Source organism: Oncorhynchus gorbuscha, linkage group LG05 (genome assembly GCF_021184085.1).
Source record: "Oncorhynchus gorbuscha isolate QuinsamMale2020 ecotype Even-year linkage group LG05, OgorEven_v1.0, whole genome shotgun sequence".
NCBI classification, from domain to species: Eukaryota; Metazoa; Chordata; class Actinopteri; order Salmoniformes; family Salmonidae; genus Oncorhynchus; species Oncorhynchus gorbuscha.
Window position 1 is genome coordinate 28,088,844 of NC_060177.1, and position 15,089 is coordinate 28,103,932.

The 15,089-nt window shown below is 42.6% G+C and overlaps 1 protein-coding gene across 1 annotated transcript; it reads right to left on the reverse strand.

Annotated features, from left to right (window-relative positions):
- Nucleotides 1-644: 644 nt before the first annotated feature.
- Nucleotides 645-15,089, reverse strand: LOC124035068 (neuronal acetylcholine receptor subunit alpha-3-like). The gene is made up of 6 exons (XM_046348482.1): nt 14,968-15,089; nt 13,856-13,995; nt 8,899-8,943; nt 4,411-4,520; nt 1,837-3,088; nt 645-1,733 (listed from the first exon to the last, which is right to left on the reverse strand). Exons 1-6 carry the CDS (start codon nt 15,005-15,007, stop codon nt 1,608-1,610), a joined length of 1,713 nt encoding a protein of 570 aa, XP_046204438.1. The 5' UTR covers nt 15,008-15,089; the 3' UTR covers nt 645-1,607.

Consider the following 15,089-nt stretch of genomic DNA (forward strand, 5'->3'; position numbering starts at 1 on the left):
CAAATGTAGGATTGAAACGCTCCCCAAAAATCCTCTTTCAAATGTATCACTCTATCACAGATACCACAGGCCATAGATATATACTGTATAACTCCTAACTGTGAATTTCCTCCTCTTGTACGCCCAGACTGTTTTTTTAATGATGGTACAACACAATAAGAGATCTCAACCACATCCTCCTTACTAACAGAGAGTATAAGTAGTGTCAAGTTAAAGCAGGAGAAATGCTCTTTGGCATAGCGGTAGGATGGTGAGATGAAGACCGTAGCCCAGGCCCCAGACTAATGATGTATTTCATCACCAGGTCTCCATATTGATTGTGATCCAATAAAGCTGAAGGGGGCCCGGGGCAGAGAAGGGAGGCAGGCAGGGAGCTAGAGAGGCAGGGATGGGAGGCAGGCTGGGAGGCAGGGAGGATGTAACAGGGTTATACCCAACCTCTATATGGCCTTGTTGCTACTGATAATCACATCTACATCCTGCCTGCCAGCTGGACCTCCAAACTCAATTTTCATGGAGAGAAATATTGATTTGGGAATGCAATGAGTTTACAGGTAGGTTAGCATGTGTTCAGTCCTCTTCAGAAGTCACTTCGTCCAATGACCATGGATCATGGCAGACGTTTCGGTTGAAAGAGCCTTTGGAGAGCTGTTTTCAAAGTTGTCCAAATGGATTGCTTCGCCAAACCAAATGAAAAACGCAAAATGAAGACACAAAATCTTGTGTCTTTGATTGCAGACATATGGTAGTGACCACTGGATCATATTGCGGTCACTTGTAGTAGCAGATAATAACCACATGGTGTCACCCCTCACAGCACAATGAAAATCATTTCAGGTTGCTTTCAGAGTTTTTCCACATTTACCCACATGGTGTAATAAAGATACCCATCCTGCATCATAGCCATTTAATTTTCACCAGTTTGTGATTATTATATTGTGACACTGTGGTTCATTGAAATCTTAATGAGCATTATAATCAGATTTGAATACTACTGTATAGCTAGAACATACAGTAAGTTTATAGAAGACATTAATATTTCACAAATAAACAATGTCAAAATGACTCAGCGATGTTCAACATTTGAAAACATGATATGAATTCAATAAGCTGTGAAATTGACTTGAGATACTTGTGTACTTCTGGAAAGCCCTTTTAAGCAGTCATTGCTATGTACATGTTTGGGATCCTTTGGTCCAATAGATGTTCCTTCAGCCACGGTCCTTTTGTTGACGATAGTGTGTTTCTTTGTGCCAGTCATAATCAAGTGACACTATGATGAAGTCATTTACACAGAGCAAACATAAGGGAATGGGTAGGCAGCAGTACAGAGGTACACGTTGCCATGGTTTCAGAGTCTGGTCCTTAGCAACTAAGAGATCACTACTACACCACACTATAGCAATCAGAAACGTATATACATACAGAGAAGTGACATGGAACAGCTGGCAGCAGCTTGCCTTCCTCCATAATCTGGTTCCCTTCCATTCACAGTATTGGTTCGTCTCAGCTTCTTTGGTCCGCATCACTGGGTGATACACAACATGACTGCATATGTATGACTTAAAACACTCAGTCACTGTGCAATCGCTGTGTGTATGAGTGGGTCACATATCGAACAATAGGAGGGGCTGGATAAAGAGCCCAGCGGTCCCCAGGATACACACCAAGATGAACACCCACAGGAATATCCTGTCGATCACCATGGCAACATACTTCCAGTCGTCCTGGACCTGAAAGACAGTTGTCAGAGACACTAAATGGTAGATACAGTATAGACCTTGAATATTTTCTTAGCTATTGTGAATGATATACATGTGATACTTCTCGACTTACCTCCTTGGCTTCGTTCTGTATTCTCATGTTTTCGGCGATGTACTTGACACTTTCCATGGCCTCCCTGACCTCCGGTGAGAAGTGAGGGGACAGGGTCATCAGCCTGCCATCCAAAGACTCTGAGCTGGAGCAGGAGCTTCCACCGCCTCCACAGACCCCCCCAATCCCAGCAGCCCCTCCTCCACTGTGGGTCCCGATGCTCCCCACCCCGCCACCCCCTCCTCCAGTCTCAGTGGGCAGCTTGGTGGACCTCTGGCGCCAGCAGCAGTTGCAGCGGCCCTCGCGACACAGGAAGCTGGAGCCCGCATTGACCGAGTCACCACCACCACCAAGGCTAAGGTTATTGAGGTTGGTTAGCTCCGTGCTGATGAAGAGGCGCTGTCGCTGGGCCAGGCTTGGGAGCACACTGGCAGCCACTGTGGAGACCAGGGCCTGGGGCTTCTGCTGCCCCTGCAGGGTTCCTGTGGTGTGGACCACACAGGGCCGCGAGGCTGGGGGCATCAGCTGCTGAACAACCCCCCCAGGCTCAGGCAGCCTCTCAGGGTCCCTCTCCGGCCGGGTCATGAACATGACCCTGGGTAGAAGCCCCAGGAAGACGCTGCGCACCCAGCACGGCATGGTGTGGGTCTTGGGCGTGCGGTAGTGCACGTTCAGCACGAACACGGTGATGACAATGGAGAGGGTGACGAAGATCATGGTGAAGAGGAGGTACTCCCCAATGAGGGGGATGACCAGCGACGTAGACGGGATGGTTTCGGTGATGACCAGGAGGAACACAGTGAGGGAGAGGAGGACGGAGATACAGAGGGTGATCTTCTCCCCACAGTCAGAAGGCAGGTAGAAGACCAGCACAGTGAGAAAGGAGATGAGCAGACAGGGGATGATCATGTTGATGGTGTAGAAGAGAGGCAGCCGTCTGATGTACAGGGAGTAGGTGATGTCTGTGTAGATCTCCTCACAGCAGTTGTACTTGATGTCGTGTTTGTAACCCGGGGCGTTGATGATCGTCCACTCGCCACTCTCCCAGAAGTCATGGAGGTTGATGGTGGAGCCAATCAGAACTAGGTCTATCTTGGCCTTGTCGTACGTCCAGGAGCCAAACTTCATGGTGCAGTTCTGGTAGTCGAAGGGGAAGTAGGTGACGTCGATCTTGCAAGAGCTCTTGAAGATGGCCGGAGGGATCCAGGTCACATCCCCATTGTAGCGAAGCAGGGCCTTGGTCTTATCGTCCACCTGGAAATCTCCTACTGCACTGTGGCACAGAGAGAGAGGGAAGGTGAGGAGACAGAAAGAGAGAGAGATGGGGTGAGAGAGAGAGAGAGAGAGAGAGAGAGAGAGAGAGAGAGAGAGAGAGAGAGAGAGAGAGAGAGAGAGAGAGAGAGAGAGAGATGGGGAGAGAGAGATGGGGTGAGAGAGAGAGTGTGAGAGAGAGAGAGATGGGGAGAGAGAGAGATGGGGTGAGAGAAAAAAGGGCAACCAGTGAAGAACAAACACCATTGTAAATACAACCCATATTTATGCTTATTCATTTTATCTTGTGTCATTTAACCATTTGTACATTGTATATATATATATAATATGACATTTGTAATGTCTTTACTGTTTTTAAACTTCTGTATGTGTAATGTTTACTGTTAATTTTTGTTGTTTTTCACTTTATATATTCACTTTGTATTTTGTCTACCTCACTTGCTTTGGCAATGTTAACACATGTTTCCCATGCCAATAAAGCCCTTGAATTGAATTGAATTGAATTGAGAGAGAGAGAGAGAGAGAGAGAGAGAGAGAGAGAGAGAGAGAGAGAGAGAGAGAGAGAGAGAGAGAGAGAGAGAGAGAGGGTGAGAGAGGGAGAGAGAGAGAGATGGGGTGAGAGAGAGAGAGAGAGAGAGAGAGAGAGAGAGAGAGATGGGGAGAGAGAGAGATGAGAGAGAAGATGGGGAAGAACAAACACCATTGTAAATAGAACCCAGATTTATGGGGATTCATTTTAGAGAGAGAGAGAGAGAGAGAGAGAGAGAGAGAGAGAGAGAGAGAGAGAGAGAGAGTGTGTGAGAGAGAGAGAGATGGGGAGAGAGAGAGATGGGGTGAGAGAAAAAAGGGCAACCAGTGAAGAACAAACACCATTGTAAATACAACCCATATTTATGCTTATTCATTTTAGAGAGAGAGAGAGAGAGAGAGAGAGAGAGAGAGAGAGAGAGTGAAGCAGACAGAGAGATGGAAAGACAGATAGACAGAGACAACAGGGAAGGAGGAGGGTGGATGAGTCATTGAAGATTACTTGGTGGACCTCTGGCTGTAATATAAAGGATGTAATATAAACAACGGACTATTGTCCCTCAGCTAAATTAATCAGAAAGAAGCCCTGAGGCTCCATCATTTGATAACACTGTCTGATAGGCTTTACATGCACACCATTATGAATAATATACAGTATATGAGGGCCTTCAGAAGAAATGAGTGTCATGTCCTGGTTTTGTATCATCTACTCAGTCATTTCAATGTCAAAGAAGAAATACTTGAACTCAGTTATGCACGGTACATATTATTATTGCAATTGCATGTTTAACTCACTTATTGTACAGCACGATATCTGGCTTCCATATCCTGCTAGAAGGCACTCGAATGAACTCCACTCCTCCAAAGTTTTTGGGATCCCACCTCAGTTTGTAGTCATTCCAGATCTGAAGAGGTAGTAGGTTGTCTCATATCATTAGATACAACTTTTTTATAAAACCCACACACATTTCAAATGATACGTTCTATATTTTTGATCCATTGACAGTTAACGGATGGCCACGTTTTTTGAACCAAATATCCACATCTGTGCTTAACCCTCATTCATCTTATACATGACCATCTGTTTGTCAACATGCCTAGTAGTATGAGGGGCCGTGTGTATATGGTAACACCCCAGTCACATGTCAATACAGCTGAGCCAATCACAAGAGGATTGTGAAGAACCACTTACTGTAAACGAAAAACGTGGCCATCCGTTAATTGAATGGTGGAGGACATGGGTCAAGTCTCAGGGGAGACACAACCTCTGTGCTGTAGGACTGTGTCACTTATATATTCTCTGTCTTAGGTCATGAGAAAGACATAACTCTTTCATCTAATTAACTATTCAATTAACGGATGGCCACGTTTTTTCGATGACAGTTTTTCTCAATTGCTAAAACACCATTTCTGAAACCTTGCTCCATTTCCTGAAAACATTAAACACAAAACCTCATCTTCAAGCACTATTTACATAACCTCTGACTCCTCTTGCAAAATGAAACATTCGCCTCAAAACAGTTTCACCTGTGTTCAAAATCAAAAACGGCTCTCAAATCATAGACAAAGTGATCAAAATGATATACACTCTCAAGCAGTCAGTAAATAATACACCGAAAAATATAACAACACGTTGTTCAAAACATACAATTCTCAGGGAGAAGTACATTTTTAATCTAAAAAAATATTCATATTTTTCCGTCATTGTCTTTTGATGAATGAAAACATGTTCTATCATAGTCGCTCAAAATTGATCAGAAATTACTACTCTGCTTTGCTCTTTGCAATTTTGTTTTTTGTTCTTCCTCCTCCTTGTACCCCTTTGTCTGTGATGCTCTAATTTTTGTTCTTTCTTGATATGAACCTGCAACCAGTCCAAATCTATTGAGCAGTCAGTACTGTTAAAAAATGGAAAGCACAATGTTCAGGGCCATACAATTTGTCCATTGTACCGTATACAGCCTACAATGCACTGTACTACAGTATCCATTCTCAGACTTTCTCCTTCCCACCTTCAACAACCTGTTTGCTCTCTGAACTGTCTTATATTGGTTGTGTCACATAATTTGAAACAGGTTAAATCAATTTTGAGTGGTTGTGTTCAATCAATGACATATGTTCTCTATTTGTATCTGATTGTGGCCACTTGTGTTTACCAGTATGGATGACATGTGCATTAGAGTGCAGAAAGTCATTTGAGAATGAGAATGTGTTTAGAGTTTTGCTGAAAAGTCTAAGTGAGATCTGCAAATTGTGTTTTACCATGTGAAATGGTTTAAGGTATTGACAACAGACTGCATAATTAGCTAAATGAGTCCAGGCAACTGAGAACTTTGTTCAGCCAATGGGTTTTAGTGTTTTAGCAATTGAGAAAAACTGTAAGTGGTTCTTCACAACCCTCTTGTGATTGGCTCGACTGTATTGACATGTGACTGGGTTGTTACCATATACACACGGTCCCTTATACTAGGTGTGTTGACAAACAGATGGTCATGTATAAATGAATGAGGGTTAAGCACAGATGTGGATATTTGGTTCAGATTTTTATAGATCTGGACACCAGATCCGTTTCATTTCCCTCAGAATGAGCTCATCTCAGCGTATATCACACAATATCAGCAGCACCAGGTGGGGTCAACCATGTGACAAAACCAGCAAGCCATGCAACAGTACAGTCCCTTGTATTCTCTGTAGCCCTACACCATGTGATCATATACTGTGCCTTATCTCTGGATAGAAATGTAACCCAGTCATGGCATATTATCTCTGGATAGAAATGTAACCCAGTCATGACATATTATAACTGGATAGAAATGTAACCCAGTCATGGCATATTATCTCTGGATAGAAATGTAACCCAGTCATGGCATATTATCTCTGGATAGAAATGTAACCCAGTCATGACATATTATCTCTGGATAGAAATGTAACCCAGTCATGGCATATTATCTCTGGATAGAAATGTAACCCAGTCATGGCATATTATCTCTGGATAGAAATGTAACCCAGTCATGGCATATTATCTCTGCATATTATCTCTGGATAGAAATGTAACCCAGTCATGGCATATTATCTCTGGATAGAAATGTAACCCAGTCATGGCATATTATCTCTGGATAGAAATGTAACCCAGTCATGGCATATTATCTCTGGATAGAAATGTAACCCAGTCATAGCATATTATCTCTGGATAGAAATGTAACCCAGTCATGGCATATTATCTCTGGATAGAAATGTAACCCAGTCATAGCATATCTCTGGATAGAAATGTAACCCAGTCATAGCATATTATCTCTGGATAGAAATGTAACCCAGTCATAGCATATTATCTCTGGATAGAAATGTAACCCAGTCATAGCATATTATCTCTGGATAGAAATGTAACCCAGTCATAGCATATTATCTCTGGATAGAAATGTAACCCAGTCATAGCATATTATCTCTGGATAGAAATGTAACCCAGTCATAGCATATTATCTCTGGATAGAAATGTAACCCAGTCATGGCATATTATCTCTGGATAGAAATGTAACCCAGTCATGGCATATTATCTCTGGATAGAAATGTAACCCAGTCATGGCATATTATCTCTGGATAGAAATGTAACCCAGTCATATCATCTCTGGATAGAAATGTAACATCATTATCTCTCTGGATAGAAATGTAACCCAGTCATGGCATATTATCTCTGCATATCATCTCTGGATAGAAATGTAACCCAGTCATAGCATATTATCTCTGGATAGAAATGTAACCCAGTCATAGCATATTATCTCTGGATAGAAATGTAACCCAGTCATAGCATATTATCTCTGGATAGAAATGTAACCCAGTCATAGCATATTATCTCTGGATAGAAATGTAACCCAGTCATAGCATATTATCTCTGGATAGAAATGTAACCCAGTCATAGCATATTATCTCTGCATATTATCTCTGGATAGAAATGTAACCCAGTCATGGCATATCATCTCTGCATATCATCTCTGGATAGAAATGTAACCCAGTCATAGCATATTATCTCTGGATAGAAATGTAACCCAGTCATGGCATATTATCTCTGCATATTATCTCTGGATAGAAATGTAACCCAGTCATGGCATATTATCTCTGCATATCATCTCTGGATAGAAATGTAACCCAGTCATGGCATATCATCTCTGCATATCATCTCTGGATAGAAATGTAACCCAGTCATAGCATATTATCTCTGCATATTATCTCTGGATAGAAATGTAACCCAGTCATGGCATATTATCTCTGGATAGAAATGTAACCCAGTCATGGCATATTATCTCTGGATAGAAATGTAACCCAGTCATGGCATATTATCTCTGGATAGAAATGTAACCCAGTCATGGCATATTATCTCTGGATAGAAATGTAACTCTGCATATTATCTCTGGATAGAAATGTAACCCAGTCATTATCTCTGGATATCATCTCATGGCATATCATCTCTGGATAGAAATGTAACCCAGTCATAGCATATTATCTCTGGATCTCTGCATATTATCTCTGGATAGAAATGTAACCCAGTCATAGCATATTATCTCTGCATATTATCTCTGGATAGAAATGTAACCCAGTCATAGCATATTATCTCTGGATAGAAATGTAACCCAGTCATAGCATATTATCTCTGGATAGAAATGTAACCCAGTCATGGCATATTATCTCTGCATATTATCTCTGGATAGAAATGTAACCCAGTCATAGCATATTATCTCTGCATATTATCTCTGGATAGAAATGTAACCCAGTCATAGCATATTATCTCTGCATATTATCTCTGGATAGAAATGTAACCCAGTCATGGCATATTATCTCTGCATATCATCTCTGGATAGAAATGTAACCCAGTCATAGCTGGGTAAATCTATGGCTCATAAATCTGTGTCAGAAGGTTAATATCCGGAGTGTTAAAAGCGTTTTCCTGATGAATAATGTAAGATATCATTATGGCCTCCAGGAATCATGTATGATAACTAGGCAAGCCAGTTAAGAACAAATTCTTATTTACAATGACGGCCTACCTCGGCCAAACCCTAACCCGGATGACACTGGTGTGTGCCACCCTATGGGACTCCCAAACACAGCCGCTTGTGATACAGCCTGTGATTGAACCAGGGTCTGTAGTAACACCTCTAGCACTGGGATGGAGTGCCTTAGACCGCTGTGCCACTCAGGAGCCCAGTAGGTCAAGTAGATGTAGTGGAGTGATTTGTTTAAACAGTAATTCATATACACATACAGTTGGAGATGGATGAAGATTATACTTACATGTCTCAGCCACAGGTTTGTCTCCATAATCTGGTTAACTTCATCCTGAGAAACAGAAAAGAAGAATTTACTCTCAGAAGGACAAGTTGACCAGATGCTAAATGCGGGGGTTCATGAACTGTAGGAATATTTCAGAGTTAGAAAGGGGGCACGCTGTCAGGAGCAATCATCTTCCATACAGGATGACAGGGTGAACAGAGCGTTCTGTCCTGGGTCTATCCCTGGCTGGAGTTACACAGGGAGGAGGACACTACACTGAGAGGAACACCTGGGTCCTCCAGCCCACTATATGACAGCTTCAGCCTCTAGGCCCTTGTCTGCAGGCTGTCACTCACGATGTGCTAGTTAGGGCCTGACACTGTCTCAGCTCAGGTGGAAGGGAAGAGGAGGGTATGGAAAAATAAAGAAATAGAGAAAGAAGGAGAGAGAGGGAGCTTCTCAATTTGTCAAAAGTCTGTCCTTTCCTCGACTCCTCTGTCCTCCTCTCCTCCATGACCCAGAAACCGATAAATGGTTGAGTGGTCGAGGAGAGTGTCAATTCGTTAGTAGGGGAACGGAGAAGTGTCCTCCACTCCTCGATATCCTCCTCTCACCGAGGATACTCATAAGTATCCTTTTGGTGGCTAGAGTGGAAGTGTTTTAGAATCTGTGACACACCCTTTGAATCAGCTGTTGTTTTTTACAAGGAGAAAAGTATGGACACATTTAAAAATGATACGCTACTTAAATTCTTATCTATAAAATGTTTTCTACAGACAGCTTAATTCGTTTTTGGCACTTATTTATGGATTCCACCCCTGTAAACATAATTTTCCTGAGTGGAGAAGGAGAGTCTCATTTCATACAAGCAACCAAGTTTCATACAACCAAGTTTCCTCTCCTCACCTCCGCTACTCAATTACCTTTGTGGATGGAGGATAGGAGGCGAACAAAAACCATTTGGATTTTCCCAGACAGCCAGACAGACAGCGACAGACAGACAAAACAAAAGACCAACAGACAGACAGAACCCAGCTCATCACATTAACCATTCATGTGTCCTGATGAGCTCCCAGGAGACACCCCAGGTGTTGGCTCTAAGATGAGGAAGACTGCTGCAGGTCGATACAGTACAGGTGGTTCTGGGGTTGCAGAACTAGGCCAGCCCTGTATGTCCCTCCAGGCAGACTGAGGAACCATTATTTAAATGAGAGATTATGTCTGAGCCACCTCGAAGAATGGGCGTTTTAAATAAGCTAATAGTCCAGCTATAAGCAGGCTGAAGTATCCCAGTTGTAGAGGGGTTGGAGGAGTGTGAGGCATGGGGAGGAAATGTTGGTAATCCATCAAAACAGGAAGTTCTTCTGTGCTGTTAAATGGGCTGAGGTCAGGGAAATATGAGAAATACTCTTATCTCTGTGTCATGTTCAGTAAAGAGAGGTTCTGGATTGGAGCCCAGTTCCTCCAAAAGAAAGCTCTACAGAGGATATTTACTGAAATGGAATAGACTCGTGGTGGCTGTGTTTTATTCAACATTTAACAAGAACCTGCTCAAAACGTTGAACCATAATAAACACTGATCATGACAAGACATGGATAAGTGGTCCTTAACTGAATGTACCTGGCTTCTATCTATATATATATATGCCATTTGTTACACTAATCACACAGGTTGTTCCACTGCTAGTTGTATAAGGCCTGATGTAGCACAAAGTGGCCCAAATGTGTTGTTCATCTATGTTATAAAGTATACACAGGGAGTAAGTTCCTGAGGGATTTTATGTGGCAATACCCAGCACATTAAGATCCCTGTTACATAAGGGGCCAGACAGTATTGTGGTATAATAATACATCTGTTCATTTGTGACGCCCTTCTTCCCTCCCCTTTTAAGTGTAATTAAAGTCATCCACTCTGGGACAGTTTGAGGCTGGCGAAACAGCTGCCGCTCTCCTCGTCCAATCTCCTCACAGCGAGCCCCCGGCCAAAACCAGGCATTACAACCAAGGGCAGTCATGCAAAGTGGCAGTGATTGAGCGAAAGGGGCTCAGAGATGGGAGGAGTGAGGGAATCAGAGAGCTGACATTTCCCATCTTCTCTTGACCAATCAGACACCCACTCAGCAGTTCAATCTGACAGGCTCTGTTGGGTCCAGGCTCAGGCTGATATCCCCCACTAGCCCCAGAGAGTCTCATTTACAGCAGGGCACATCTCAGGTGTCCTGGATAGAACCCGGAAGATGCCACTCTTCACTTTAGTGTGTCATATGAGACCATACACATATAGTTAAGTTGAGACCCATCCATCCACCCACACAGCTGCTCTTAACATTGGCTTTCATCACCCAGAATCAATGCATATTCATTTAAGAGAATGCACAGAGGCTCTGTGCTCAATACGTTATTTATGGAATGATTTGTTTCTCCCTGTCAGAGCCTGGCCTCTCAAAGTCTGTACTGTGTGATATACGCTCCACTGTCCGAGAGTGGAACTCTCAAACACCAGGGAGACATACAGAGGCACTGAGGACGCAGTCACCATCCCCCTCTCTCTCTCTCTCTCTCTCTCTCTCTCTCTCTCTCTCTCTCTCTCTCTCTCTCTCTCTCTCTCTCTCTCTCTCTCTCTCTCACACACACACACAGACACACACATTCTCTCTCTCTCTGTCTCTCTCTGTCTCTCTCTCACACACTCTACCTTTCTCTACCTTGGACTCTACCTTTCTTAAAAACTACAAAGAGTCACTCATTGGCCCCATTACTAAGGTCACCAACACATCTATTGGTCTCGGTGTGTTTCCAAGGGTATGGAAGTCGGCCATAATAACGGCCATCTTTAAATCAGGCGACCCTGCTGACGTGAGTAACTACAGGCCCATTAGTATACTACCTGTGGTGTCAAAGGTTGTTGAAAAGTGTGTAGCAGAACAACTGATTGCCCACCTCAACAACAGCCCCTTCACATTACACTCCATGCAGTTTGGCTTCAGAGCGAAACACTCCACAGAAATGGCCAACTGCTTTCTTCTGGAAAATGTGAAGTCCAAGATGGACAAAGGGGGTGCTGTTGGGGCTGTGTTTCTGGACCTAAGGAAGGCTTTTGATACTGTTAACCATGAGATTCTCATCACAAAATTGTCCAAGTTCAACTTTTCCCCTGATGCCTTGAGATGGATGAAATCATACCTTGAAGGCAGAACTCAGTGTGTCAGAGTGAGCAATGAGCTGTCGCCCACTCATAGCTATGATGTGGGCGTGCCCCAAGGGTCAATACTGGGGCCCCTCCTGTTCAGCCTGTACATTAATGATCTGCCTTCTGTCTGTACTGGGTCTGAAGTTCAAATGTATGCGGATGATACAGTGATATATGTGCATGCAAAGAGCAAACAACAAGCTGCACAAGAACTCACTACTGTAATGGTCCAGGTTACAAAGTGGCTCAGTGACTCGTGTTTGCATCTCAATGTGAAAAAAACTGTTTGCATGTTCTTCACAAAGAGGGCAACAGATGCTACTGAGCCAGATGTCTATGTGTCAGGGGAGAAGCTCCAGGTGGTATCCGATTTTAAGTACCTTGGCATCATACTTGATTCCAACCTCTCATTTAAAAAGCATGTGAAAAAGGTAATTCAAATAACCAAATTCAACCTAGCTAATTTCCGATTTATACGAAATTGTTTGACTACAGAGGTAGCAAAACTGTACATCAATTCTATGATACTCCCCCACTTAACATACTGCTTGACTAGTTGGGCCCAAGCTTGCTGTACAACATTAAAACCTATTCAGTCTGTCTACAAACAGGCTCTCAAAGTGCTTGATTAGGAAGCCCAATAGCCATCATCATTGTCACATCCTTAGAAAGCATGAGCTCTTGAGTTGGGAAAATCTTGTGCAATACACCGACGCATGTCTTGTATTCAAGATCCTTAATGGCCTGGCTCCCCCTCCACTCAATATTTTTGTTAAACAGAAAACCCAGACATATGGCAGCAGATCCACAAGGTCTGCCATGGGAGGTGACTGTACAAGCATTTCGCTACACTCGCATTTAACATCTGCTAACCATGTGTATGTGACAAATAAAAATTTGATTTATTGTTCCCCTAAGGAAAAGCACCTTTAGTAAATCTGCATTCTCTGTGAGAGCTTCCCATGTCTGGAATACACTGCCATCAGACACACATAACTGCACCACATATCACACTTTCACAAAATGCTTGAAGACCTGGCTAAAGGTCAATCAGATTTGTGAACATGGTCCCTAGCTGTGTTACCGCTTTCCATGTTGTCTGTTGTCTGTAGCTTGTGAGGTGTGGAAACACTTTGTTGCTTTTATGAATTTTGTTTTGCTGCTTTTTGTTCTATGTTGCTCTGTCTGTATGCTATGTCTTGCTTGTCCTATGTTGCTATGTCTTGCTTGTTCTATGGTGCTATTGTCTATATTGTAATTGTTTTTAATAACCTGCCCAGGGACTGCGGTTGAAAATTAGCCGGCTGGCTAAAACCGGCACTTTTACTGAAACGTTGATTAATGTGCACTGTCCCTGTAAAAATAAAATAAAATAAACAAACAAACAAACAAACAAACAAACAAACAAACAAACAAACAAACAAACAAACAAACACAACACACACACACACACACACACACACACACACACACACACACACACACACACACACACACACACACACACACACACACACACACACACACACACACACACACACACACACACACACATTCTATCTCTCTCTCACACACACACACGGACACACACGGACACACACATTCTCTCTCTCTCTCTGTCTCTCTGTCTCTCTCTCTCCCTCTCTCTCTCTCACACGCACACACACACACATTCTTTCTCTCTCTCTCCCCTCTCTCTCTCTCTCTCTCTCTCTCTCTCTCTCTCTCTCTCACTCTCACTCTCACTCTCACTCTCACACACACACACACGCTCACACACACACTCACCACTTTGACCAGCTGGGACATGGACACCTCAAACTGCACAATAACTGGGTCAGACACATTCTCCACTGGGCGGATGTACTGATTGTAGCTGGAGAATATCACTGAGAACAACCTGTGTTCTGCCTCAGAGCAGGAGCCTCCTGAATAAGAGAGGTGGGGAGGGAGGGTTAGACATAGACAGCATCAGTTAAACTTCAAGGTAAAGCACCTGTTGTAGCCTATGGTGATGGAGTGGACAAGTCCATCTTTCAGTATTCTTGTTGTAGAGTAGACTGATCCTGAGTGACAAAATCTTTTGGACTTATTTGGTGTTCTCCTTAGCCAATGACACTCCCTCAATTGTCCCTATTTTCTAACTATATATTCGTCCCTGAGTCAATTCAACAGGTAGGTTAGTTTATTCGTTTCAGTTAGACTGTTTTTTTCCGCTTAGATTTTCAAGCAGGGAGATTGGCATTATTTTCTTTGAAGTTCAGATGTCATACAGTAGACTAATACAATTGACTCAGACAGTAGGCTACCTTGGAATCAAAGAAATCACACATTTGAGTGCCCGAAAAATGACATCAAATGTTAGCAACATGCTTTGCTTTTCAATAAACGAAATAAATGTACAACCATTTATTAACGGTTCATATACAATGAATGGCACGTACCGTTTAAAATAAAAAAATAGGCGCGACAAATATCTGGGAATGGTTTATAACATTGCCGTCTTTGCTGAAAGTATTAGGCTATAGCCCATAAAGAACGAAACATCAGTTCTCCAGATTTTGAGGTTCACTAAAAGCATGAGGAAACCACACAAATTAGATATTTAAACGGTCTACTTCTTAATGACATCCACGAGAAACATGTAAAGAAACTATTTAAAAAACCAATAAGCTAATAACTAAAATATAAAATGTTATTTATATTAATTGTGTGCTTTCTAGGCGTTCCAAGTGTAGGATATCCATGCAAGAATATTCCGTTTTATCATTGTCATTATTGGCCAGCATTATGTTCGGTATCTGATATTACTTGAATTGAATACAGTATGATATTAAATGAATACAGCATTAAAGCAACAAGTAGATGGCTCATATCAAGTTAAACTGTACGCTACTCACCCGACAAAATTGATAAAAATAAGAAAAAATGGGCGTCCATTGTTAATTAAGGATTGCAGAAAATGAATCCTCAATCTATCAGGACACGGAGGCAAAAGAAGAGAGAAAGTGGGAAGTGGGAG